This window comes from Planococcus citri, chromosome 2, assembly GCF_950023065.1.
Source record: "Planococcus citri chromosome 2, ihPlaCitr1.1, whole genome shotgun sequence".
Classification (NCBI taxonomy): Eukaryota; Metazoa; Arthropoda; class Insecta; order Hemiptera; family Pseudococcidae; genus Planococcus; species Planococcus citri.
Genome location: NC_088678.1, coordinates 32867744 through 32895574, shown reverse-complemented (window position 1 = coordinate 32895574; position 27831 = coordinate 32867744). Strand labels below are relative to the sequence as shown.

Here is a 27831-nt window from a genome sequence, read left to right as displayed (position 1 = left end):
ATCAGTGATCCAACGTCAACGATCGTTAAAATACGTAAAATTATCTAAGAGGCACAATCCTCAATAATCGGAAAAAAATTTAAAATTTGATTTCCGTGCCATAATTTTATGACCAGTGAATTTCAGTCACCATTCCCCCAAAAAATCATTCCAGGATAGATCATTTTTAAGACGAGTGAAAAAAAATTGATCGTAATAAAATTAGATTGAATTTTTCATAATTTTTTGTCCATGAATTGTTTTTACTCCATCCCTGAAAAAAATTGTAAAAAAAATTGAATAGTATTGTTTTTAATAAATCAATGCCCTTGGAATATTTTGAATACATGCAGAAATTTTTTAATAAAATCTAATGATAATTGGATTTGGGACATTCTGTATTTACATTTTTTAAAATCATACCTATATTTATGATGATTGTTTGCAGTTTACCTAGAGCTCATCGGTCAAAAATTGTCAAGCTGTTTTCAAAATTTACACCCAATTTTTTTCTATTTTTCTTGGGAAATGAATTTTTCCTTAAAAATCCCGTAGAACGTACAATTCAATTCATCATTTTCATCTGGATAATCTTTGAGAATTTCCTTGATCTTTGCTATATGCTTATTTATTTACTTTTCTAAACTAAAAATCTATAACACTGTATCTATGGTTTGACAAAAATTAATGGAGAAATACAGAGAGGAAGGGAGGGGAGCGAAGGACGATGTTCACAAAGATAAATTTTATGTAGTACAGCACTTTTCACTGAGACGTATTCTTTCGGAGTGTATATCATTAAAATTAAAATTCTGATTAGGCACCTATCAAATCGTATACTCCTTCAAATTGTTAAAAAAAAGATGTTCAAAATCAATTTTATATTTGAAAAAAAATTATATTGGCAAATTGAAAAAAAAAATACAAAGCAATAATCTCAAAAACAAACGAATGAAACGAATGCAATCCAGTAAAAATTACACTTCTTGGTCAATATTATCATCGACATTTCTTTTCTTTTTTTTAAAATACTCCTCTTGCACTTCATTTAAAGTCTTACCTTTGGTTTCGGGTAAAATATAAACACCATATACAGCAACAATAAATGAGAACAAAGCGAACGTCCAAATAACTAATTTAACTCCCACAGCGTTTATAAAATTCGGAAATACTTTCATAGAAGCTGACATATAGAGATTATCGACAGCTCCATAAATTCCATTGAGTATACCTCGTGCCTCATTTGGAAACAGTTCACCTCCCAGACAAAATATTATAGGTTCTGCACCTAGATTATTAGCGAATGTATTTACGTAAAAAGCTATCGGTACAATGTAGGCAAAAATTTTATCACTATCGAAGTAGAAAATTTCCTCATATATGCCAACAACCACCATACATATTCCCATAACAAACGAGGTACTGAACAGCAGAGTTTTTCGATTTAGTGTATGCATAAAGAAAGCTGTGGCTATACTGCCTACGAATCCGGCCACCGAGTATTCGATTGTGAAACGAGAACTATCTAGGGGTAATTTTAATTGATCGAAGACCGTAATCGTATACGAGCTCATGATAGAATAACCAGAATTTTGCAATAGGAGTTTTATCAGCACGCTCATCAGTAAAGGTTTCCACGCTCTGAGAACGTTTTTCAAAGTCTCTCTGAGTGATAATTTGATCGAGCTGTCGCGAGATTTTTCCATATCTTCTATTTCGTCTCTCATATCGTCCGGATGTGAACATCTGAGTGAGCTGAGTGCCTCGATCGATTTCTCAATTCGTCCTTTGCTGTATAACCATGTCGGAGATTCTATTAGAATTAACATTAGCAACGTGCTGATGATGGCTAATGCGGCGTAAACTATGGCCACGACATCCCAATTCAAGTAATACATCGATACGTTACAAATTAGGATACCGACACAGTAGGCTATCTGTATTAGACCCAGGTAGGCGCCTCTGTTTTGGGTTGTAGAGATCTCCGAGATGTAGGTGGATGCACAAAATGACATACCTGTAAGAGAGATGAAATAAAGATGTAGGTAGTGTATTTAAAGACATGAAAAAATATTTTTCTTGATGTATTAGGGGTATTTAAGTATTTTTCTTACCTATACCAAATCCTTGAATTATCATGCCATAGAATAGCATTTCATAATTTGATGCGAAGGCAATCATCAACCAGGAAATTATCAGTGGAATGTACATTATGAAAAAGTAGGATTTTCGTCCAAACATATCCATCACAGTGCCTGAAAGTAGGCATCCTATAGGAGACAGGAACCCAAAAGCGCTGGCTGCAAAAAAAAATAAAAGTTCTCATGTTAAATCTCAATGAAGATAGACCTACTAAAGAAAATATGAACTACATAATTATAATTATAGTATTTTTATTATTCAAGCAAAATTGAGGTTAAGAGTTGAAGAATGAAAAGCGTTTCAAATGTACCTAATTCAAGAAACACATATTCTGGAGTGAAGCCAAATTAAATATTAGTACATACTCGTATATCCATGATTCAAAACTTTCTTTGGAAAAAAGAGTTTACACCCACTTGAAAAAAAAAATGTCTACAATTTTGAGACCAATTTTGAAGGATTTAGTCCTCATACATCATTATTTGGCTCCACGATAAATTATAATTTTCAATTTTAAAAAGAGAAATGACATTTTATGTAAGTAAGGTATAGATACTCAGTTTGTAATTTTTTGGCCACAAACGTGAATTTTGATCGTGGATCTGTTTGGGAAATGAAAATGATAAAGGCCTCAGTTATGTTTAGCAAATTGATTTTTCAACCATCTCGTGTTCTATGACATTTATATTTTTCTAGGAAGTTTCATTTTCAAAATATATTCATAAAACTGAATTTTTTAAAAATTGAATTGAAACATTTGAAACATTGAAGAGCCTCTGGAGCGGAACAAAGACGTTTATGACGAAAATGATGGGAACGAAAATTCTACAGGATCAAAATTCCAATCGTTCATGTGTCATTACTTTGAGTTTTTCTCCAGGAGGGTCCATTTTTGAGATTTCAAATCTTGGAATTTGTGCATTCTAACTTCCATCTCATTTTACTCTTTGAAAATCTGACTTTCTACCTTCTTTACAAGTATGTGACTCATTTTGATGTGCTGCAGGACACTTTTCACAACCCAAAAAATTAATTAAACTCTTCAAAAGCGCTCGAATAAAATTTTGATAGAAATTTTCGATTTTCTGCTCAAATTCTAACGTATTTTGATAGATCGCAGACCACATTTTCAAAAAATCCAAAAAATAATGATCCCGTTTTGAACTTTAAATTCTTCAAAATTAGGTATCAAGAAACATTCCCGTTGAAATATTTGACTTTTTCTCGTAATTTCAGCACTTTTTCTGTTTCAGAATTCTTCAAAACTGCTCGTGAACATATTCGTCCAACATTTTTCGCGAAATTTTAGCACATTTTGAGGTTGCATGACACTATTTTTAGGAATTTCAGAATTCTTGGCCTAGTTTTGGGTTCTCGGAGTTACCGTTGGAAAAGAAATAAAATTCTCTACAATTTTGAGACATAAAATAATAGGGTCCTCGAGATGGTTTAAAAGTTCTGCTACCTCAAAGTGCAAAGTTGACAGAACAACAAGTTGAATTTTGTCACATTTTTCTGCTCCTTAAGCCAATTTTCTCAAGAAAGACCTTTGAGAATTTCAAAAAATGTATTACCGTTGGAAAGGGGATAAAATTCTCTACAATTTGGAACCATAAAATAATGGGGTCTTAGAGACGGTTTAAAAGTTCTGCCACCTCAAAGTGCAAAGTTGACAGAACAATAAGTTGAATTTTGCCACCTTTTTCTGCTCCTTGATTCAATTTCCTCAAGGAAGACCTTTGAGGATTTCAAAAAATTCAGTACCATCGGAAAGGGGACAAAATTCTCTACAATTTATAGCCATGAAATAATGGGGTCCTTGAGATTGGTTTGAAGGTTTGGGTGTATCAATGTACAAAGTGGACAGAACAATGAGATGAATTGGCTACCTTTGCAGCTCATCAAGCAAATTTTCTCAAGGAAGACTTTCGTGGATTTCAAAAAATGTAGTACGGTTGAAAAGGGGATAAAATTCTCTACAATTTTGAGCAATCAAATAATGGGGTGCTCGAGATGGTTTGAAAGTCTGGACTTATCAAAGTGCAAAGTGGACAGAACAATGACTAGCTTGAACTAGCTTGAACCCTACAGAATGTAAGGGGAATCAAGATCTGCAACCACTTATACACTGTGTGACGTCAGAGTGTTTTGCCCTATTCCTTTTTCACAGTAAAAGCGAATGAGACCAAAATAACCGCTTTAAAGCCAAATGGTGAGAAATGACAAGCAAAAAACGAAAATCAGAAAGTCAACATTAAATTTTAAAATTTGTTCCAAGTGAGGTTGTGAAAATAGTTTTTGGCGGATAAATTTTGTGTTAATTTTTATTTAAAGCTGACAGTTGAACGAATAATTAGTAGTAATTACTTTTTGGATAATTTCAACGGCGAGTTTTCAAATTTCTGGTCAATTTTACTTTTATGAAGTGCCCTAAATTCTACCCCCCATTGTTTTGGCAATTTCCATACTTTTTTTTGCTACAGATATGCCAAAAGATGAACCAAAATTGTAAGAAATGGGCCGAAGTTTCCGGTAAAATGTTCTAAGGTACTTTTATGTTGATATGTCAAGTAATAAATATCTGTTTTAACATATTTGGACTTTGATTTTGGTGTTTTTACTCATTTTTAAATTTTAACACGTTTTTTGAGGGGTCGATATTTGGGTCACTTTTTTTTGGTTGAATTTTTGAACTTTTTCGAAAAATGTAAAAAAAGAGAGTAAATGAAAATGTTGGGTCTTGGAGCTTTGGGATGTTGAAGTAGACGTGTCAAGCTATCGTTCAAGCCATCACAGACACTTCCAGCTCAATTTGGCTCCGAGAAATTCGAAAAATGAACTAGGGGGTCGATCATTGGTACCCTTACCCTTATTTACCTATCTTATGAATTTTTTTTTCATTTTGAAAAAAAAAAGTTGTTCTGACAAATCATAAAATGACAAGTGGCATGGATATCAAACGATTTTTATAATATTATTTGCCCATTAGGTAGGTATGCTACAAATAGATCAAAAATAATTAAACGATTCCAATGAATACCTAGTACGTGATTGTAAGAACACACACAATAAGATAAAATTAGGTATGTATCATAAAAAAGAGAATAATTAGACATGTAATTCGATACACTGTGGCATAAAGACTCGAGCTATAATATCGTAAACAATAGGTACCTCACGACGCTATGATGAGAACTGTCTAACAGAAAAATATGCTAACCTGCATTTTCGTCTATTAATTTTCATCTACCGACCGTATACTTATCGATTAGTTAGATTACTGTACCTATGCTGTGCAGTTTTTCAATTTCTTAAATTAATTATTTAATTATTACAGCATAATGGTATGCGAGTTATCTTCGGGCATCGCTTTATTATAACATCTCCTTTTGGCAATTTGTACTTAAATGTTCCCTGATGAGTGTTTTTTATTTTTGCAGGCGGTGTCAGATTGGAACTTGCATTCCATAGGTATTTCGCTAGGGGCTTGGAACATAATGCAGGTTTGTTGGATAAGGCATGATACCTACCTACCTATATCTTTTTAATACTGAGTATCTTATTTAAAAGTAACTACATGTGCATAGTTTGGATGGGAAGAAATGTTTTATTCATATTAGAGAGTGATTGCTTGAAAAAGAATTGAGGAAGAAATTGACACGAATGATTTTCACCAAGAAAGGAAAATATGAATCATAATTTTAGGTACCAAAAGCCCACGAAAAAAGTGATTTTTAAGAAGTGCCACTTGAGGATATATTTTAAGAGAAAAATAATATCATTGGAATTTTAGAGCAAAAACATTCATATAATAATGTAGATACCTACTAAGTACACTCTTAGTCAGATTTCATTAGAGATTAGAAAAGGTCAACAACCCGAGTTGATTTTCACAATTTTTTTTTTCAGATTTGCTTAAAAAATTTGTACCATCCTCGCATCGAATTTTGAGAAAAAAACACCCTTTCCTCCCTAATGTATGCAGAACATTTTAATCTAATGTGTATTGAACTCACTCGAAAGATAATTACAAGGATGTAACATGCACTATAATTGTAAAATTGTCAAATAAGGTGATACCTACCAATCCATGATTCTTGTACTTCGTTCAACGTAATTGGTGAATCTGGCAGTTTCAATTGTTTGAACAAGAATACGATGTAACTTCGACCAATTCCTTCGAAAATGTATATGGTCAAGGTTATCATAACAAAAGTCACCTAATAATAAAAAATTAATTATTATACTCGAGGAATTATTTCGAAATACTGATTTTTAATTCTATATCATTAAAAATCTGATGTCTCGATTGTTTATATTCGCATGCAATTTTTTATCACGTGGTATTTTTTTTTTTAAATTCATTGAGAACGATGGAAAATATTCTTAGAGATAGGTATACCTAATTGACTTTTTATTAGATCTCTAATTGTACAGAGTAACATCATAAAATATTTTTCCATCCGAGAAATGAATAAATTAGCATTCCAGACTTGAAAAATGCAAGTATGCATCTTGTTTTATTTCTTTAGAATCTATCTATATAGGCAATTAAAGTTGGATATATTATTTAAATCGATGTGAATAATTGAATCATTTTTCACGCTTTAATAGCCAGTAGCCAAACACGTTATTAATAATTTTGTTATAGGTACGATTTGATTTTTCAGATCATGCTGGTTAACCATGAAACCGAGCCACTTATGAATGATGGTTCAAGTAAGTGTTATCAGTTATCTAAAAGAATACTTGAGTTTTAACGAATTTTGTGCTTCGTATGAGCTCAATGAGCCATTAATTGAGCTAAAACATCTATCTACGTTCAGGTAAGAGGAATGTAATGTTTTAAAATGGGTTTTTAGGCGCCTACCTAATTAATTGATAGGCCAAATCTGATGAAAAAATACGAATATGTGTCGATGTGATTACCTAACTTCCTTGTTTTCTCGTAAAATGAGTAAAATATCCAATGGAAAAATTTCGACTTTTGCTGAATAATTGTTAAATTTTCGAGTTGCAATAGTTTTTTTTTTTTTAAATAGGTCGTAGGTGGGTATCTAGTAATGTGAGTTACGCTGTCTCTTGACTGAAAAGTGGAAAATTTTGGTATATCTACTTGGAAAAAAATTATAAAAATTGATTTACGACATTGCGATAGGAATAAATACCCATTTTATAAAAATATTTTCACGTTCGAGTACTAAATCCATTTGAATTTAAGCATTCTAAATGATTTACAATTTTAATTGAATAAGTATCACGATCTCGAGTAAATTTGATAATTTCAAAAATTATCATCTCATAGATAAAATATTTACATCATTCGCAATATGTAAATTTCTACGTGTTCAAAAATCAAACATTAATTTATAGGTAAGAATATTTCATACACTGGTACTTACTTACCTCTTTAACAAATCCGGAATTACGAAACTGGAACTTCATTTTTGATTTTGGAAATATCACAACATCAGGTAAGTAATTATTGACAAAAAATTGAATTTTTTCACTATAATAAATTCATAACTGCACGATATTTTTCTTTAGGTGCGTGCATTTCACGTTTTACCAGGCGGTTTATTCGCACAACTCGATGATCGCTTTTATCTTATCGTCAGACGAAATTCTCAACTCGAAGAAAATCATTGCACGAAGCACACGAGAAGTATTGTCAGCAGGATTTACGTTATCATTACGAAATTTACTGATTTATCAAGAATTAGGTATCAGTCGCATTCGCATTGTCGGGAAGGTTACCAGAGACCACCCTTCTCTTCGCCCCACTCTTGGAACATAGCCTATAAGCTGTGCCATGACGCGTGCAATGTGTACATACTTGTAACAGACAGTTCGACAGTTTTAGTTAATGAATGAACTTCTTTATTAACGGTCATGGGTTGAATCGGAGACATACGTTGCGGCAGTTCCAAAATCATGAAAAACTTTCGTCAATAATTACGCGAAATTGGTTTGTTTGTTATTTTTATACGATCGGCTGAAAAGAAAAGCAATAGAAGATGGGAAATTGACGTCAGAATAGCACTGTAGCAGTGTTTTATTTGTGTGAAGTTGTGAAAAGGACGGCGGCCAAGAATTGTTTTTTTTTTTGGCTGATACAAATTTTTTTGATTGTTAGTCTACACTGGTTATATTTTTAAGTGGGTCTTTTGGCATCTATCATATGTAGGTAACGAAAGTGATGCTAAGATGGAAAGAAAAAGTGTTCAGAAGTGCAGGTGATCTGTGTCGAAATGATTTTTATCGACTTTCAAGAGGAGATTTTTTTCAACCATTGTGAAACCACAGAGTTTAGAAATTTGAAAAAAAAATTAGTAATTGTTAAGACGATTTTAAACACATTTATTGCGGTCTGAAGTCACAAAAGTGGCGAGATAATTGCTCATTTCTTTCTTTATGCTTGATCTATTGTTGTATCAAAAATATTTAATTAATTATTTTGTTCAAAGAACAGGTGGTGAAAATTTTTAAAATACCATAGTACCTCTAATTTTGAACATAATTTTTTTAGGCCATTCAAAGTTCTCGAGTTGAATTTTAGTAATTATTTATCTACATACATTCAAATTGAAGTCGCTAGAGAATTTTAAAAATTTCGAAGCCTTTTGAATTTCGCATTTCGAAATTTTAAAGTAATTCGTGCACCTCCAAATTTACAAACATGTGCAATTTTTGAAAATGACGTTTTTTGTAATCATACTAGATAATTCGAAGTTCCACAAAATCAGGTGTCATTCGTTTTGCCCAAACTCATAAAATGTAGGGGCTCTTAAGAATTTTTTAGAAATTTTAAAATGTAAAATTTAAAGGACTTTTGAATTTTTAAAAGGCTGTATTGCATTCTATTTTGAGCTAAGGCAAATAATAAATGTAACTCAACTTGTAGAACTTTGAATTGTGAGTCCACGAAAAAATCCATTTTCATTTATTGTCCATGTCTAAAATTGAAAATGCTATAGCTTTTCAAAAATTTTAATCGATCATAGCTCTTTCAATTTTAAAAATAGACAAAAATTGAAATTTTATAATTATGAACCAACATTAAAAACTAGTGGATACAATGCACGAAATGAAGCCATTTTATCTACCTACCTATGAGTTTTCCGTCAATCAATTGTATCTAATGGAAAGATCTATGAAAATATGTATACTAAAAAAAAAGTCGTACTGAAGTTATTGAAAAATAATCAAGAAAATGAATCCATTCAATATTTACGAGTTGATCCTAATGAAATGTTGCTTATTTCTCGATCTCAATATCAATTCAGTTAAACACATGTGGGTAATATCAACACATAATATGTAGGTATGTAGTATTGATTATCAAAAAAGAATTTCTGAGCATCTAAATGACTTAATTCAAGAATTAATTAATCCTAATGATATGTACTTATGGATAGACTAAATAGATATCACATAAATGATTTAAAATCTAGATTTATCTAACTTTCAAGTTTAGAGGTTAAAAATCCTCAATCTCGTGCAACAGCTAAATGTTACAAATACATAAATGTACATACCCAGGGTTTTTTCGTGGGGGAGCGCAGGGGGACCCCGTCCCCCCAAAGAAAATTTCGAAAATATCAAAAAAATTCCATATAAACTAAAAAATGAATAAATGTTAGTAACTTTTTCAAAAAATTTTGAATTACATATTATGATATTAGAATAGTAAAGTGCAAAAAACGAGATCAGAATTATGATGAAAATTTGGAAATTGCTCTAAATATAAAATTGATTAGCATTCAAGTTTGTACTCTCAAGAGAACCCTCCCTCATGATAATCTCCGATTTGAATGAAACTTGGACTGATGAAAAGAGGACCTCGGAAAACCCCCATCCTCCAATTTTCAGCTTCTGAAGTTGATTTTTCTGTTTTTGGTGAGCGTTTGAAGTTTTTTGTATTTTTTATTATCTACTTTTTCTCATGCTATGTGAGAAAAATCGATTTCTGATGATAATTCCAGATCTGGTCGACGGTAGTGCTTTTCGATTGAGTATCAAGCATACACTCTTTGACCATAATTTCAGTTGCTGAAGTTCATGTGGTGTGGAGAAACGGCCATTTTTCACAGAACAACTTTACCATGTGCACACAAAACTTCAAACACTCGTCAAAAATCGAAAAATGAACTTCAGCAGCTGAAAATTGGAGTATGGAGGGTTTTTTGAGGTCTTCTTTCTACCAGTTAAAATTTAATTCAAATCGGTGATTATCATGTGGGAGGGTTCCCTTGTCAGTACTTACCTTGTACTTAAATTAAAACATAAGTTAGGTTCTTCTTATAATTTCGAAAATATTTGTTGAATTAAACAATAAAAAAATAATTTAGTGTGAGTACTTCGGTTTTTCCACTCAAAAATTCAAATTATGTACAGGGTTGGGGGAGGCGTATGAAAATTAGGGACTTGCAGCTTCAATTTAGCGTCCCTCTCAGAAATGAAATACAAAAAAAGGCCTGTACATACCTATGTAATAGATTGCGTAAAGTAAATCAACCAATCTGCAATCATAACTTCTCGACTGACTATTCATGCCAATAATTAGTATGAGTTGTTTTTGGATTTTTTTTTAGAATAATGAACGTGCAAAAAATGTCAGACTTTTAACCCACTTTGGAAATTGGGATCCGCGCCTTAAAAAAATTTGGTCATTTTTAAAACCTTCTCGTGTTTTTTTTTTTTTTTTTTTTTTCATTTTTAAAATCATATTATTTGGATTAGAAATGAATAATACCCTCTCACTGGCGTTTAGAAGAATAAAAAACACTAAAGAATTGCAAAAATTACGTATTGAAAATTTTCTATATTGATGGGGTAAATTATTTGTGTATTTTAGGACTATTGAATGCAGTTTTTTGGAGTTTTTCAATCCCTTTTTACTTTTCTGAGAGCTATAGCGTGATTCATTAAACTCAAATATAATTCCAAAATTTTTCAAAATATGGTAGGATATAAAAATATATTTTTTAACATTTTTAAAACTCCCAATCCTATCCTTCATAAAGGCTATTCATCTGAAAATTTTCAGTACGATCACTTGAGCCTCTTTAACCACCATTAAAGTCTCTACTTTTCAAAAAAAAAAAAAAAAAAAAAAACTGAGATCTATTCTGATGAACATCAGAAATTATTTTTCAATGTTTTCAACATAAAGCACTTCAAATTTTAGGATAGGCAACACGTTCGTCCGAAGCTTTTTTCAATGGTGTTTGTACTTTGATTTAATGTGTGCTGAATTGAATGAAAAATGTTCTTAGCTCGCTTGGATAGTCTACCTATGAATGTAGTGAATTTTAATGAGGCATTGTATTGAAAAAATGTTAGTAAGTAAGTCATAACGTTACATGGATCATTGTGATGAACAGTCCGACATGATATTAATAATTAATCAATTTGCCTTCCGAGTTCTTAAAACGTTGGCAAAATATTGTAAAATCTGATATACCTTTATCTAGTACATATTCTTGTAGAATTCTGGAAATCCACTAGCTCTTGGAAATTTGATCTGACAATTTATTAACCTCCCCCCTTCCTCCAGGACCTTCTAGTTCTCAAAATCGTCAATTTTTGAGGCTGGCATAATTTCAGGAACTCGACCAAATTTTTTCAAAATTTTCAAAAGTGATAAAATGAAATTTTTTTCAAGTTTTCAAAGCTCAGGCTTAATAATTATCAGTCTACTGTCTATGTAACTTGAATGTTTGAAATTGATCAATTTTTCAAACAATTTCACAAAATTTAACAATAACTATGTCAAGGACTTATTTCAATTTATTCCAATGTTTTTAAAAATCACAGAATTTTGGAAAAATATTTTCAATAGGAGAAAGAAACAATGCACACGAGGAAAACTTGAAATAGAATTACAAATGTTTTTAATCATAAAAATATGAACATAATTAAGTAAGTATAAAACATGACTCTTAATTTATTAAAGGTTCACATCACGCCTAAGAGAATGGCCAGAATCAACATTATCCGGATTTGTTTTCTTCTTACTTTTAAAATATTGCTCTTGTACTTGATTCAATGTCTTACCTTTGGTTTCCGGTAAGAACCATATACCAAATAAGATGATAGTCAGACAAAACACAGCGCAAGCCCATAGAATTATTTTTATACCGAAAATATTAACCACCATGGGATAAAATTTCACAATAAGGGTCCAATTTATATGCCATATAACTCCAAAAATTCCGTTGATTGTTCCTCGAACTTCACCTGGGAAAATTTCAGCTCCGATTGTGTACGCTATTGGCATTGCACCAGCGTTACAAGCGAATGAAAACACATACAGTGCTGCAGGTACGACGTATGGAAACGGCTTATTACTCGCGTGGAGGAAAATTTCCTCGTATACTACAACTGCGATTATACATATTGCCATAACGAGCGATGATAGTATCAATTGAGTCTTACGAGTCAATTTGTACATCAAAAAAGGCGTACATATCGAACCAATGACACCAGACAAGGCGAAAACGATGGCGAATTTGCCTCCCTCTAGGCTTGGTAGTTGTAATCGTTCGAAGACCAGAATTGTATAGCTGAATAATATCGTATAACCGGTGTTTTGCATTAGGGATTGTAAAACAACTACAATAAGAAGAGGTTTCCAACTTTTCAGAATTTCTATTAAAACTCTCGTTAAGGTAAGTTTCGGTTTGCCGTCGATGGATTTTTGCATATCGTCTATTTCGCCTTGTACTTTATGAATGTCTGAGACGCGAAGCGAGCAAAGAGTTCGAATGGCGCGCTCTTTTTTACCCTTATTGTACAACCATATTGGAGATTCAGGTATAAATAACAAGAGAAACATTGACATCGCCGAAGTGATTGCAAAGATCCACGCTGCGATGTTCCATGAAACGTAGTACATCAATGAGTTGCATACCATTGCACCCAAATTGTAAGTTATTGGTAAGGAACCTAGAATAGCTCCTCTGTGCGCTGTTAGAGCGATTTCTGATAAGTAGGTACTTGCAGTGAAACTCATTCCTGGAAGAAATTGTTGTGTTAGTTACATTTAGATGGAAGGAGAAGAAAGGACGAGTATGTGAATTTTATTTATATAACCTAAGCTAATTCCTTGGATAACCATTCCCCAAAGCATTGTATCGTAGTTGGTCGCTAAAGCCACAACAATCCATGAAATTATTTGAGGTATGAATACAAGGAAGAAGTACACTTTTCTTCCAAATAAGTCCTGGATTGTTCCGGAGAAAAGACAGCCAAAATAGGATAACAGTTGTATTGAGCTCGCTGCAGAAAAAAAGAAAACGTTATCTAGATGTTGGATCATTTTTTATTTTTTTTCATGAAAAAAAAGGAAGTTACCAATCCATGACTTTTGATCGTCATTAAGATGAATATTAGAGCCTGGAAGATCCAATTGAGGTAACAAAAACACCACGTAACTTCCAGAAATTCCTATAAATAAATAAACTGGAAGCACTATGATTGTGTAAACCACCTGCAAACATATAATAACCAATTATTTAATTATGCTTTTATTGACTCATTAAAAATATTCATTTGTCATCTTTTGTACCCAAGAACAAATATTTTATATGTTGTAGGTAGGTAAGTGTACGTAAGGAAATTTCACACTTTCGACCCCAACACGGGAGGTCCGAAGTAGGTACCTACAATGATACGTACCTAAATTGAAACAGCATCCAAAAATTCACACTCAAGGCAAACTTCAGGTGCAAATAAATGTCATTTTCAATTCTTTAAGAATTTTTTGAATTTCAAATTCGACCTAGAGAAGTAGCCTACCTTATAATTTGATGAAATCGAGTTAGAAAGCTGTAATTGAGATTTAGTAAGTATAGGTATATAAAATTCTTGACCTCTGAATCGACCATTTGGGTGACTATATTCGAAAAAAATGAATAGAATGATCTGCTGGGGGTTCTAAATTATTATTGAAAATCATCAGTTGTTAATTCAAGAAGTCAATACATTCATGAAGGATGAATTTGAAAAAATGAAAACAGATTTTAAAAATTTGTGTCTAAATCAATCGAGAGAGTTTCAAAAACGGTTTATTTGAATTTATCTTAGATTTCTGTCTTTTATAAGTAGGTATGTGATCATTTCTTTAAAAATTGGAGAATTTGACAATTTTCTGTAAGTTTTAGTTTTTGTGGTGAGGAGGAGGGGGGGGCAAATGTGATATTTCTTAGATGATGTGCCAAGGTTTGGAATCGTTTGATTTGATGAGCTGCAACTTTGGGAATCTTTTTTCCAAATTACTTACGTTATATTTTCACCAACGTTTTTTAAATATCTTCTTTAGTATGAGTGAAAAAAATCATCTTCATACCTACTTACTTATTTATATTATACATATATTTTTTTCAGAAAAAAAATATCAGAATCTTCAAGTACCTACCTATGATTTACATTTTTTCGTAGAACGGAGCAGCTTTGTTGCTCTGAAATACTCGTAAATACCTATCATTAAAAATAGATCAGGCATACAAAATATTCTTTCTTTTAATATGACTAGAAAGAGGGGGGAACGATTCAATCTCGAAAATGAATCCTTTTCTATGGGGCAAAGAATGAAATCAGAAAACGAAAATTTCTATTCAAGTTTCTACCCAAGCTAAGCTACTTATTTTAAGGAATTTTCTCTGAAATAAACTTCTTTGCAAGGGTTTTTCCCATCAAAATGTGGATATAGAAGGGATGAAGACATCCATAAAGAGCAATTCTCGTGAAAATTGGGGAGAGCCCCAAATGGGAGGTGATTTTTACAGAAATGAGCAGATAAGTTTACAAATTTATGCGAAAAAATGTTCAGAAGAGTAGAAGTAAGTCGATGAGGAAATTGAAAACAACATTCATAGATTTTTAAAGAAAACAATGATTCTACAAAAAAAAAAAAAAAAAAAAAAAAATCAGTTCAACATAATTTAATCGTTGGACTTCATTTTTGAGATATTCATTTCAGCAGAAGTTGAAAAATTCAAATTGAATAATGTTTGTACCTAATCAAGTAATCATAAAAAGTAGAAAAGATCGTGGGTACTGGCCAGCTATAGAAAGGTCACTCAGCTATCATCGTTTAAATTAAACTGGAAATAAATGAACTGGATATTTTTAATTGAATCCAGCAGTTTTGGAAAATTGGAGACAGTATCTACATCCGACAGATTATTAATCTAATGACGTTTAAATTATTTGATAGCCTACTACTTACTTCTTTAACCACACCAGTCACGTGAAATCCGAACTTCATGATGTTTTTTGTATGTATATTTAATCGATTACGAGCACTAAATAATACTTCGTTTACGATTTTTTCTTGTAAGTGTAGTTATTTATGATTTTTTTTGTTATAAATTTTTATCTTATCAATTGAGAGCGATAATGAAATAAACGTAGCCCAACTTATGTCGCGACTGTAATTGAAATTAATGTTACCGACTTGACTTCAAAGAAAAATCGTGTAAGCACGAGACTAGGTATTTGTATTACATATTTACTTAATCATCTGGTATCTACATGGCTGAGAAAAGTAGAAGTTAATCAGACAAATCGATGCATTGAAAAATTAAAGAAAAAAATCAATGTGTGTTACGTGATTTTAATTAGGTAAATTGCACATTTTTAGCTTTCAATGCGTTTTATTCCTACGCAAAATTTTTAAAATGTAGACAATAATTTAGCTGACATTTCGTCATAAAAGTACTTGGAGGGACCAAAAATGTATCACTCAATACAGGTATCTACGTGTGGGTATAGATATAATGGCGGATCACAAAAAACGAAATATTGGAGGCTTTCGAATTAAGATGGATAGGTATTTTAAATTTGAGTTGAAAGAGACATGTGGAGGGTTAGATGTTGGCTCTCAATGAAGGCATTTTTGAAAAAATCGCGGTTATTCGCCTACAGCCTTTACTCAATTTGTTTTGGAAAAACTGGCGAGGGTTCCAAAAAATAGTATTTTGTCGTCAAAATCCAAGATTAAAATTACTTTTAGGGTTTTACTGATCGGTTGAAAACTTACGTAATTTGCACTTGTTGTTAAATAAACAACAGGTCATACTGGTGTGCAGTGTACTTTTCATACTTATGTGTATGGTATAAATAGATCTAGCAAACTCCTACCTATTTGCATCAGCCATAATGAGCATTATGCCTAATCGAATTTTTAGATTGTTCACTGCTTTGTTTTCGTAAACAATTTAACCATGTGCTACTCCGGTCTCCTAAATCGCTGACGTTCGAGGAATTATTCGCAATAATATCACAGTTGTTATAATATTGCTGATTATGTTTTCAAATATGAAATTATTCGCAGCAGTCGTTGCTATATAATTTTTCAGGAAAACCGATCCATTCGAATGACTGTTAAATATTTCTTCAGATCATCACTTTGTTTGCTCTTAAGAGATTTTAAGAATCACGTTCTCTGAAAATAATTGAAGGGCGGTTTTCCAAAAGTGGATAAGTCAATTTTTTTGAAAATTGAGTTTTTCACGCCATTGTGTTCTATAGGTCGTATCTCACCTAGTTAATGCCTAACCTACCCAAAATACCTATTTATCTACGCACAATCCAGCTTTTCTGTAAGTTGCGGATTGCAATCGTTTTTCCAAAACTCAATAAGTCATGATTACTTCGTTTTCGTTACTTTTATAGCCAAAATAGAGCTGCGAATATGGTTTTTTTAATAGATAGTACTGTAATATGTACTATATTTTCGTTTTTATTTTATTGCCAAAATGCAGATAAATTTTTTTTTAATGATAGTGCTGTAGATAAATATTTAATTTTTGTCAATTGATATCGCCAAAATGGAGGTAAAAAAATTTTTTTTTCAATCAAAAATTTTTTTTCATAAATTTATTGTCGAAATAGTGGTAAGATTTTTTTTAAAATCAAAAATCTTTTTTTTCAATTTATAGTATTGTAATAGGTACTTAATTTTTGTTTAAAATACAGGTAAAATTTTTTGTAATCAATTTTTTTGGCCATATACTTTTGTATTGTGAATTAGAGTTGACTTACATCGATTTGCAACACTGGTTCTATCATATAAATGAAAACATGAAAAATCGTTTTTCCAAAAGGCGATAAGTCAGTTTACTTTTTCTGCCGCAGAAGCGCTGCAAACTTGAGTTACACCACAAAACCAACATGTACGTGTTGAGGTAGATCCAATACAACATGCAGGATAGGTGGCATACTCCAAGTGCATCGCGCCTTGGAATGGGCACTAAAAACATCATTTATCTCAAAATCATAATTTTTGACTTTTATCGCTTTTTTGGAAAACCGCCCTTCAATTTCTGAGGCTTCCAAAAATATGTACATATCAATTTAAGTTGGGATTCATTTTTGACTTCGCAAAATGAATTGTGACGATTTTAAGCTGTTGCGGAGCATTCAGAAGCACACTGATTCCTGAATTTGTGATTGATCGGTACCTTTATTACATCATAATATAAATTATATCTACGTAAGAATTACGAATTTAGCATTACTTACTTCGCTAACCAAGCCATTAGATCGAATCATATTTTAAATCGTAGCAGCCATCAATTCAAACAACACGGGGTACGTATGAGTATAAGTTACTAAATATTCAAATCTTTCCAAGTTTTTTTCAAATTACTTATCATGCAGCTTAATTAGGAAGGTACGGGTTACTCAACCTACACATGCATTAGTGTAGATGGAATACGTTTTATCTTATACGTGCCTATTCCAATTTTCTCACTCTATTGATTGTGTCAGTTCTAAAAATAGAATCTAAATGAAATAAAATTTTAATCAATCGCAATTCTGTTCCGGTGAGTTAGATAAGAAGTGATAAACGACGTATACCTGCACCTGGGTACTTAAAATGAATACCTTTACAGCGTAAAAAAATGACTGGCATATTAAAGATATGTACCAATAGAAATTATTTTGATTGTTTGGATTGAAATTTTCATGAGCTTTTGACATACCTACCTGTAAAAAATACTTTAACTTCCCTGTGCATTATTTTATTACATACATTTTTATTCAATTTTCAACGATCAGAGCAAAGATGCTTCGCACTTGATTTCAATTCACCCATCTGTTTACTGCTTTAGAATAGTGAGTGAAATCGTAAAAATTGTTTTGGTAAAACAATTGAATAGGTAGTTTGAAAAAGAAGTCAACTCATTATTATTTTATAAATACTCAGAATCAAACTTGATAAGAAAAAAATCGTAGATTTTTGACCAAATTCAGTGGAAGCATTTACTTATTTAAGCTGGAAGTCACTCAGAACATTTTTTAACGCAGAAGATGTCCTTCAAAGAAGGGGACAATTCATGAAATCGTGGGGTTTTCGTTCCAACCTCGGCCCAACCTGTTCTGGGTGAAATGGCTCAGTTTCAAAGGAAGTATAATATTTGAGATTTTAAAGTCAACCGAGGTCATTTCCGTCAAAGTTTAATGCATGTTTAGTGTTCTACTGAGCGGCTAAAAATTTTCAAATTACTTACTCTACTCATTTAAAATTGAATTTGTGTGAAAATATTTTCTTCTCAAATAAGCAAGTATTTCGTAGCCTATTAATTAAATATATATACTAGGTAACGTAAAACACATCATTTCTGAAGTGGGGGAATATTTTTGGACGCAACGGTACTTCCCACTTTCTTGGTCATTATCGCTAATTCCAAGAAATCTACAAAGATAGGCAAGCACTTATCAGATGTTTTCAAGTTTTTTAACCCTTTGGACAACGAGACGAACTGACGGATAACATTAACTTGGATTTACTAGTAGTTTGCCAAAAAGTTGCCAGTAATTTACCTAAAAATTGCCAGTAATTTACTTGAAAATTACCAGTAATTTACTTGAAAATTACCAGTAATTTACTTGAAAATTACCAGTAATTTACTTGAAAATTGCCAGTAATTTACTTGAAAATTACCAGTAATTTACTTGAAAATTACCAGTAATTTACTTGAAAATTACCAGTAATTTACTTGAAAATTACCAGTAATTTACTTGAAAATTACCAGTAATTTACTTGAAAATTACCAGTAATTTACTTGAAAATTACCAGTAATTTACTTGAAAATTACCAGTAATTTACTTGAAAATTACCAGTAATTTACTTGAAAATTACCAGTAATTTACTTGAAAATTACCAGTAATATACTTGAAAATTACCAGTAATTTACTTGAAAATTACCAGTTATTTACTTGAAAATTACCAGTTATTTACTTGAAAATCACCAGTTATTTACTTGAAAATTACCAGTTATTTACTTGAAAATCACCAGTTATTTACTTAAGAATCACCAGTTACTTACCTGAAAATTACCGGTAATTTACCAAGAAATAACCAGTAATTTACCAAGAAATAACCAGTAATTTACCAAGAAATAACGCGTAATTTACCAAGAAATAACCAGTAATTTACCAAGACATTACCAGTAATTTCCCAAAAAAATTATTTTCCATGAAATAGTTTTTAAAATTAGGTTCTTATTGTAACATTTTACTGGCTGTTGAATTATGTGGCCTATCCTATCACAACCAAAACTTTTTAATTTATTCATTTCAAATTTAGAAAATTGTCGAGTACAGAGTTGAACTCAAATTATGATCTCGAAATAAAAGTTTTTGAAATACCTGCCATACTTTGATATTGAATCAGAAATTTATTAAATTCCTTAGGGTATAGTCTAAAACTATAATGGAACAGAATAATTCTGTGACTAAAAAATTTGCTATCATAACTTGGAGCTTGTATTTTCATAATTCTGCGTTTTCATTTTTGAAATTTTTTCTATTTTTTTGAAAGTACTGCTGCTGCACCTGATTTAACGTTTTACCTTTGGTTTCAGGCAAAATGAATATACCAAATAAGACGATGGCCACGCAAAATCCAGCAGAATACCATAAAATTATCCTTATATCTAGAATATTCATTAACGTAGGGTATAATTTCAAAATAACAGATAGCGAAATATACCAAGCCATGCCAAAGATTCCGTTCATAATGCCTCGAACTTCGCTAGGATATATTTCAGCACCTATTGAGTTCACAATAGGCAACACACCTGCGTTACCAACTAACGCGTATACGTACAATGCCAGCGATACAATGTACGGATACATTTTATCACTTCGATTGTAAAAAATTCCTTCGTAGATTCCTACCACAATGATACATATTGCCATAACGAATGCACATGAGAACATTTGAGTTCGGCGGTTCATGTTTTGCATAAAAAAAGGCGCACATACAGAACCAATGATACCAGCCATCGAATACGTAACAGCAAATTTCGAACTATCAATTGGTACTCTTAATTGGTCGAAAAATGCAATCGTGTATCCAAATAGCATCATGTAGCCTGTCATTTGAAACAGAGCTTGTAAACTAATTGCGATAAGTGACGGTTTCCAAGCACCTAGAATATTTTTCAGTAACCCTGTAAATGTCGAAGTCTTGGATTTCAGATGACTGGATTTCTCCAAATCGTCGATTTCGTGTTGGATGGTGTCTACATTTGAGCATCTGAGTGAGCAGAGTGTTTGAATGGCGGTCTCTTTCTCTCCTTTGGTGTAAAGCCATACCGGAGATTCGGATAGAAGTAGCATAGAAAACATGCAAATTAACGAATATGTTGCGTAAATCCAGGCTGCAATGTTCCACGGAACGAAATACATCAATGTGTTGCATATTGTTACACCTAGATTGAAGGAAATGCTTAGAATTGCCAGAAAAGCTCGTCGCCGTGATGGTAGTACGATTTCAGGTATGTAAATGCTACCAATGTAGCCCATTCCTGAAATTTGAATGAGTTGTTGATAATGATTTAAATACCTACGAATGAATTGCATGATTTGTCTGAATATTCAATTTGAATATACGTAGGTCTACAAATTCTGTGTTAATATTACAAACCCAGATTGATTCCTTGAATGATCATCCCATTAAGCAGCATATCGTAGTTTCTCGCCAAAGCTATCATAACCCACGAAATGATTTGCGATATGAATGTTACGAAGAAGAACAGTCTTCTTCCGCAAAAGTCCATTAAAACGCCAGAAAAAATACATCCTAACGGAGATAAAATTCCTATCGAGCTTGCTGTTGAACGGATACGTAAGAAAGATTTACTTAGTGCATTAGCAAAAATAAACGAGAAGAATCGAAAATAATAGAAATGCTACCGATTCGAGATTTTTGTTCATCATTAATAATGATCTGAGAATTGGGAAGATCCAATTGGTGAAATAGAAATACTACGTAGCTCCTTCCAATTCCGATCGATATGAACACTTGATAAACGATGAATGTGTAAAACACCTGTGAACATGAATTTGCACGGTAATCTATTTAGAAAAATCAGGTAGGTCCCTAGTTATTCCTGAATTCCTGATTGATCGGTACATATATGTACATGAGGGCCATTCCATGTCAATTCGACCAAGAAGTGATTGGGGGGGGAGGTCGGCGAATTTTTTAAAATTTTTCCAGTGGAAAGATCTTCTGAAGGAATAATCAATGACGCAAATCGCAGCCCTCTAGCCCTTTTTTGAATGCTGCTAGGGGGTTGTCAATGTTTTCAGTGAACTTAAAATATGGATCATTCATTTCAGCAGTGGATTACTCGATAACCGCAATACCTACCAAAATGGAACTTTTTTTAAAAAAAATCAATTTTCAATTCCAAACATTAAAAAAGTTTACATTATTATTGAGTTGCCTTATTTTGACCTCTTTCTGACATATTTCATGAAAAAGTTGATAAATGAATTAATTTGAACTTTTTTTTATGTTTGAAATTGAAAATTGAATTTTTTTGAATTTTGATTTTTTTGTGATGAGTTCATTTCATCGAGTGAAAGGGGATTTTCAACTTTTTCAATGGATACGTAAAAACAGGGGTCAAATGGGTCAACTTCATCAATCAAAACTTTTTTTAATGTTTTAAATCAAAAAATCGCATTTTTTCGAAAACTTTCAATTTTTTAAAATCAAGTTTACGAAATAAAGCCATTCCAATTTTCAATTTATGTTGTTCAGTTTAAAAAGTTGCCCGTAAAATATTTTCTAAATTTTTTCAGAATTTTTGAGAGTCGGAACTAAATGAAAATTACGTTTTGAAACTTTTCAAGCTAATTTTTTGCACGAAAAAAGTGGCAACACTGACTTTTATGATATCACCAAAAAGCCTTTTAAACCCCCTAACTATTGGAAAAAAGTTCCATTTTGGTAGGTATCGCGGCTATCGAGTGATCCACTGCTGAAGTGGATGATACTTACTTTAAGTCCACTGAAAACTTTGACACCCCCTAGCAGCCTTTTAAAAAACGCCTAGAGAGCTGCGATTTGCGCCAGGTCTTTCCACAGGAAAAATTTCAAAAAAATCGCCAACCCCCCCCCCACCACTTCTTGATCAAATTGACGTGGAATGGCCCATATAAAAATATAAATAGGTACGTACGAATGTAACATTATACTTACTTCTTTAACCAAGCCAGTAAATCGAATCATATTTTAAATCGTAGCAGCCATCATAATCTTCAAACAACACGACGTACTTAAGTACGTTTAAGTTACCGAATATTCAAATTTATTGCAATTTTTGTTCAATTCACCAACGTGTAGCTAATTAGGTATTACGAGTGATTAGAATTGGCTTTCACCTACATACGGATTAGAGTAAGTAGATGGAATAGGTACATTTTATCTTATCATATCATATCAAATGCATAAGTGGCCAAATATCTACCTGGACTGTTCATTAAGTAATTAGTTAGGTATTAAAGAAAGTGTTGATTTTAGGTAGGCAAGGTATCTATTCCGATTTTCCCATTTTTTAAATTTCATTTTTCTCACTCTACTGATTGTGTCAGTTCTGAAAATAGAATCTAAACGAAATAAAATTTTAATCAATTGTAATTCTCTTTGGGTGATTTAGATAAGCAGTGATAAACTGCGCATACCTATTCAAAATTAATAATTACTTCTTGACTGGCATATTGAAGATAAAAATATTTTGATTCATTTCTTGAAATTTTTCTGAGCTTTGACAAACCTGTAAAAAATCAGAATTTTCCTATGCACAATTATTAGATACATTTTAGAGAAGGTCGTTGAAATATTCTCGAATACTACCAAAAGGAATTAGGTAGGTCATGTTTTCCAAAACAAGTTGGGTAAAGGTTTGAGCGAAAACCACTATTTTTAAAAAAAAACTCCATCTCTTTGAGGATCTAAAGCATCTCTCCCCCCAAACTCTGAGACACCCACGAGGCTGAGCATTTTTCTGTGTGTCTTTAAAATCAGAACGATGGTGTAAAGACAACAGAAAGCGAGCTAATGCCTTCAAAAATTATGGGGGCGAAACATCGTCGTGAATTATTATTTCAATTTTCGAAGTTCTGCCTAAAATATTGCTTCAAAACTTGGCTTTTTTGATTTTTTTTTTTTTTTTTGAAAATTAATTACGTCTTTTTTGCAATGGAAGGGACCAAGTTGAATAATCTTAAATTATATTATGGCATTTTTTTACGTTACATTTTAGTTAGTTCACATCAATCTCCCCCCTCATTCCGTAAAAAAGTGGAGAAGAAATCTTGTAATACCTACTTCTCAGTTTCTGAAATATTGAAAATCATTAATTAATACCTAATCTAACTAATGAAAACAAACGAGAAAACAAACGTGTAATAGAAAAAAAAGGTAACAATACGTACTTATTTAAAATAATAGGCAACATGAAATTATAGGTAACATTAAAACAATTATCAAAAAAAAAGACAAAAGATTTAAATTACGAATGTCATCAAAGGAACTTGAAAGATCACCTACCTAACTTACACATATATTTCTAGCTTACCTATTCTACTCTATCACTGTGTGCATTTCGTTTTTAGATTTTTTCTTCTTTTTTTGAAAATACTGTTCTTGCACTTCGTTCAGAGTTTTACCTTTGGTTTCGGGTAATATGAAAGTACCGAATAATATAATCAGCAGACAGAAACTCGTATAACACCATATTATAATTTTTATATGCACAGTGTTCAGGAATGCAGGATATACCTTCAGAATAACGGACCATGTGATGTAATACAACGCACCAAAAATTCCATTCACCATACCTTTAACTTCACTGGGATACAATTCAGTACCCACTGTGTACGATATAGGAAGTACTCCTGCATTACAGGCTAAAGAGAATATGTAAAATGCTACAGGTACAATGAAAGAAAACGGTTTATCGTCACTATGATAAAAAATTTCTTCATAAACGCCTACCGAAATGGTACATATTGCCATAATGGCTGCAGTAGACCTGAGGTGAGTCCTACGATTCATTTTAAACATAAAAATAGGTGCACACGCGGCACCTATAACACCTGCGATTGCATATACAATAGTAAATCTTGAGCTGTCCAAAGGTAATTTTAAGCGATCAAAAATATCGATTGTGTAACCAAACAGAGCAGTGTAACCTGTCAGTTGAAACAACAGTTGTAAACTTACAGCTATCGAAAATGGTTTCCAAGCATTCAAAAGATTTTTCATGGTGCCCACAATCGATGCTTTAGGTTTTCCAGCGTTGTTCTTTTCCATATCTCCTATTTCATTTTTGACTCCGTCGATATTTGTGGCTCGAAGTGAACACAGTGCTCGAATAGCGATCTCTCTTCGTCCTTTATTGTAAAGCCAAACAGGAGATTCGACTAATAGCAACATGGAAAGCATACCAAACACAGATAATCCGGCGTAAATCCAAGCAACGACGTTCCATGGAATACAGTACATCAGTACGTTACATAACATTGCTCCTGAACTGTAAGATACCGTCAGACCTCCCAAAAGGGCACCTCTGCGGGTTGATGATGCAATTTCTGATATGTAAGTGCTCGTAGTAAAGGCCATTCCTGAAAAGTAGGCAAATTTTGATGATTGATGGAGATAATGTGAGTATTAAAATGCCAGGTTTGATTACCTACCTAAATTTATTCCTTGAATGATCATTCCATATAAAAGCATTTCGTAGCTGTCCGCTAATGCGATTATGACCCATGAAATAATTTGAGGTATGAATGTAACAAAAAAGTATAATTTTCTGCCAAACATATCCATCAGGGTTCCAGATAGAATGCATCCTAATGGAGATAGGATTCCTATTGAGCCAGCTGTTTAAAATTTGAACAATATTAAAATCAATTTGAAGAGTAGGTTGGTATACTTAGGTACCTATTAGATACATAGAATTTGAATAACGCACCAATTCGAGATTTCTGTTCATCATTGAGAATGATCTGAGAACCAGGAAGAGCCAACTGACGAAATAAAAACACGATGTATCCTCTTCCATATCCAATAGATAGCAAAAGTTGGTACACGATGATTGAATAACTCACCTAGAAGCACGTTGAAATGAAATAAGGTTACTGATGCGAATTTTTTCAATATCTAAACTAATAAATAGGTAACTACACTCACTTCTTTCACCACACTAGAAACTTGAAATTTAAATTTCATTTTTTAAAATTTTAATTCCCACAAAAAGCATTGCGTGTGATAATTTTTATGCCACTAAGCACTGTATAGTTTATAAAAGGTGTGAGCTCACCAGGTAATCTGTTTACTATTTATATGTGTTGATATATCTTATCATTTTGAAGTATCCTACTTACCTCTATTTCATAATACCAGTATGAACACGAGTCAAATTATGAAAAATTTAGCCGTCTTTCCCCTTTTCCCTCCCAAAAAAATCATACTTGATAAAGCGACTCAAAAATGAAATTCTGTGTTGATTTAAATTAAGGCTTTCAACGTGTACAAAATATTCACACCTGTGTTTGTAAATAGAAAAATACTTCGTACTTACTTCTTTAACCACGCTCGTTGTTCTTAGCATGACTTTTCGATCGGGAGCACAATTAATAGGAATAGTAATTGGGGGGAAAATTCACGATTATATATCGACAGCACATTCATCTTCTACTTTTTATATTAACTGACTACGTTTTCGGTTGATGTTGCGCCAACATTATTATCATTACGTCATTTTGAATTCATTCCAAGTTCAAGATGTTTGAACTATACATCTTCGTAGCAAGGTTATAATCGTTTTTGGTCGTTTTCTTCGGTATTTAAAATTTACGTACTTGGAGTAAATTTGCAGTTTTAGAATCATTGATGAAGAATTGGAGGTAAATTTTTGAATATTGTCCCAATGGGTGTTTGAAAAAGTCTATTGTCTCTCTAATTTCGGTGCAAATTTTTGTTCCATTTTTTTACCCTCCCTCGCCTTCTCTAATTAAGTAATTATCAACCGGTTGACTTGAATCGAAATTTATTAAATTGCATAGAGAAGATTAAATTTGAATAACACTCGTAATTATTTTTTATGAGCTGGTAAAATTGAATGTTTGAAGTACTACCTTTCGATAAGTTCGTCAAATACAGAATTGAGCTTATTAATCATGTCTAGGTAGATACATATTAAGTTGTACTTACTTAATACCTATGTTTTGTGTTTTTTTTTTGTAATTTTGTACTAAATTGAATTGAAGCATACGTTTCCAAAACGCACTAAGTCCATATCTAGCATAAAGTTGCGATCCAAAATGGCTGATTTTTTGATATGTTGTGCCCAAGGGTCTTGGCTACAACATATCAAAAAATCAGCCAATTTGGGCCATTTCTACGTTTCCAAATTGTACTGAGTACCATGAATTTCTTATCAATATTTTTTTGGACTTAGTGCGTTTTGGAAACGTAGATATGCTTCAATTGCTTAACTATCCGAATTTTTAGATCATTCAGTTATCACTTTACGTCAGCTCTAAAAATATAATCTGAGTGGAAAGATTTGAGTTGATGTGAGAAGTTATTACATTATTACAAGTAGTATAGTTTATCATTGCAAATCCATGGGAATGAATGAGTACCATTGTTAAACGTAATCGTATAATATGTACATACCAGGGCTGATTTACTTGCCCAGTTCAAATTGATATTTTGAAGTGAATAAAAGAGAAAAGATTAAAAAATTTTCTCGCGAAAAGAGTAAAAAAATGTCGTCAACTTTTTTACGAGTAGGTATCCAACGTTCGTTTAGTCAAATAATCATCATAATTTCCATCCTAATCTTACGGAGGTTGATGGAGGGACCTTTAGTCGTCATACATTTGCTATCTCTTGCAAAATTGCCAAACTTTGAGGGCTCATAAATCTTGAAACCAGAAAAACTTGAAATTAAAATAGATAAGTAGGTAAGTACCTAATGTAAAAATAATTTATTAAAATTTGAAAACCTCAATTTTGCACTTTCAAGGTGAAAACTCAACTCTAGGTCAATATATGTAAAATCTGAATGGTGAAAAATTTTAAAAAAACACGTTGTAAACCTACTTTTTTACTCACTTTTGAAAAAAAAATTTTTGAAATGGAATTTCAACATCTTTTTGTTGCATATTAAGGCATTTCTTATAAAGCAAAATTCAAAAAATAATTCAAAGTAATTTCGCATAATATGGATTGCTACCAATTTGAAGAGCCTTAATTCAAATAGTGACCATTTTTTTCGATTTGATCTCCCTGAACTTCCTCCCTCACTTTTACCAGTAGGCATCCTTAAAAGTTATCAAAATTTTTAAAAATTGAAATGACATGCCGTGTGCGTTGTTCGTTTGGTT

The 27831-nt window shown here is 32.2% G+C and overlaps 4 protein-coding genes and 2 long non-coding RNA genes across 9 annotated transcripts in view; 2 read left to right on the top strand and 4 right to left on the bottom strand.

Annotated features, from left to right (window-relative positions):
* Window positions 1-6206, top strand: part of LOC135835475 (uncharacterized) — a 33449-nt gene extending 27243 nt beyond the window's left edge. Inside the window, exons 3-4 of the long non-coding RNA XR_010556893.1 lie at window positions 5562-5624; window positions 6031-6206. This is a non-coding gene — a long non-coding RNA (uncharacterized LOC135835475). The remainder of the gene's footprint in view (window positions 1-5561; window positions 5625-6030) is intronic.
* Window positions 846-8196, bottom strand: LOC135835471 (facilitated trehalose transporter Tret1-like). The gene is made up of 4 exons (XM_065349738.1): window positions 7528-8196; window positions 6206-6341; window positions 2094-2279; window positions 846-1996 (listed from the first exon to the last, which is right to left on the bottom strand). Exons 1-4 carry the CDS (start codon window positions 7564-7566, stop codon window positions 957-959), a joined length of 1401 nt encoding a protein of 466 aa, XP_065205810.1. The 5' UTR covers window positions 7567-8196; the 3' UTR covers window positions 846-956.
* LOC135835474 (uncharacterized) lies at window positions 6666-7763 on the top strand. 2 transcript variants are annotated; one of them, XR_010556892.1, is made up of 2 exons: window positions 6666-6840; window positions 7495-7763. It is a non-coding gene; the product is annotated as an uncharacterized LOC135835474 (long non-coding RNA). The 2 variants fall into 2 exon arrangements; XR_010556891.1 differs by having other exon boundaries at window positions 6836-6947.
* A 3699-nt stretch (window positions 8197-11895) lies between the features above and the next one.
* LOC135835468 (facilitated trehalose transporter Tret1-like) lies at window positions 11896-17838 on the bottom strand. Of its 2 annotated transcripts, none has more exons than XM_065349735.1 (4): window positions 17653-17838; window positions 13480-13615; window positions 13219-13404; window positions 11896-13140 (listed from the first exon to the last, which is right to left on the bottom strand). In XM_065349735.1, the coding sequence occupies exons 1-4, from the start codon at window positions 17680-17682 to the stop codon at window positions 12074-12076; spliced, it is 1419 nt and encodes a 472-aa protein (XP_065205807.1). In that variant the 5' UTR covers window positions 17683-17838; the 3' UTR covers window positions 11896-12073. The 2 variants fall into 2 exon arrangements, with proteins under 2 accessions (XP_065205807.1, XP_065205806.1); XM_065349734.1 differs by lacking the exon at window positions 17653-17838 and adding an exon at window positions 15356-15509.
* Window positions 17839-19427: 1589 nt separating this feature from the next.
* LOC135835467 (facilitated trehalose transporter Tret1-like) lies at window positions 19428-22799 on the bottom strand. The gene is made up of 4 exons (XM_065349733.1): window positions 22634-22799; window positions 21337-21472; window positions 21068-21253; window positions 19428-20948 (listed from the first exon to the last, which is right to left on the bottom strand). Exons 1-4 carry the CDS (start codon window positions 22661-22663, stop codon window positions 19909-19911), a joined length of 1392 nt encoding a protein of 463 aa, XP_065205805.1. The 5' UTR covers window positions 22664-22799; the 3' UTR covers window positions 19428-19908.
* Window positions 22800-23824: 1025 nt separating this feature from the next.
* LOC135835464 (facilitated trehalose transporter Tret1-like) lies at window positions 23825-26341 on the bottom strand. 2 transcript variants are annotated; one of them, XM_065349729.1, is made up of 4 exons: window positions 26019-26341; window positions 25410-25545; window positions 25132-25317; window positions 23825-25059 (listed from the first exon to the last, which is right to left on the bottom strand). In XM_065349729.1, exons 1-4 carry the CDS (start codon window positions 26046-26048, stop codon window positions 24017-24019), a joined length of 1395 nt encoding a protein of 464 aa, XP_065205801.1. In that variant the 5' UTR covers window positions 26049-26341; the 3' UTR covers window positions 23825-24016. The 2 variants fall into 2 exon arrangements, with proteins under 2 accessions (XP_065205801.1, XP_065205800.1); XM_065349728.1 differs by lacking the exon at window positions 26019-26341 and adding an exon at window positions 25628-26012.
* Between the last annotated feature and the right edge of the window lie 1490 nt (window positions 26342-27831).

Excerpts from the sequence above, each read along its gene's own strand:
- LOC135835471 (XM_065349738.1), bottom strand. The coding sequence starts at position 7,566 with ATGAAGTTCCAGTTTCGTAATTCCGGATTTGTTAAAGAG. Across the intron at positions 6,342-7,527 it reads ATTCCGGATTTGTTAAAGAG|GTGACTTTTGTTATGATAAC; the intron begins GTAAGTAAGTAC and ends TTTTATTATTAG. Across the intron at positions 2,280-6,205 it reads AGTACAAGAATCATGGATTG|CCAGCGCTTTTGGGTTCCTG; the intron begins GTAGGTATCACC and ends TTTTTTTTGCAG.
- LOC135835468 (XM_065349734.1), bottom strand. The coding sequence starts at position 15,394 with ATGAAGTTCGGATTTCACGTGACTGGTGTGGTTAAAGAA. Across the intron at positions 13,616-15,355 it reads TGACTGGTGTGGTTAAAGAA|GTGGTTTACACAATCATAGT; the intron begins GTAAGTAGTAGG and ends ATATGTTTGCAG. Across the intron at positions 13,141-13,218 it reads TATCCAAGGAATTAGCTTAG|GAATGAGTTTCACTGCAAGT; the intron begins GTTATATAAATA and ends AATTTCTTCCAG.
- LOC135835467 (XM_065349733.1), bottom strand. The coding sequence starts at position 22,663 with ATGATTCGATTTACTGGCTTGGTTAAAGAA. Across the intron at positions 21,473-22,633 it reads TTACTGGCTTGGTTAAAGAA|GTGTTTTACACATTCATCGT; the intron begins GTAAGTATAATG and ends TCATGTTCACAG. Across the intron at positions 20,949-21,067 it reads CATTCAAGGAATCAATCTGG|GAATGGGCTACATTGGTAGC; the intron begins GTTTGTAATATT and ends TTCAAATTTCAG.
- LOC135835464 (XM_065349728.1), bottom strand. The coding sequence starts at position 25,666 with ATGAAATTTAAATTTCAAGTTTCTAGTGTGGTGAAAGAA. Across the intron at positions 25,546-25,627 it reads TTTCTAGTGTGGTGAAAGAA|GTGAGTTATTCAATCATCGT; the intron begins GTGAGTGTAGTT and ends ACGTGCTTCTAG. Across the intron at positions 25,318-25,409 it reads TGAACAGAAATCTCGAATTG|CTGGCTCAATAGGAATCCTA; the intron begins GTGCGTTATTCA and ends AATTTTAAACAG.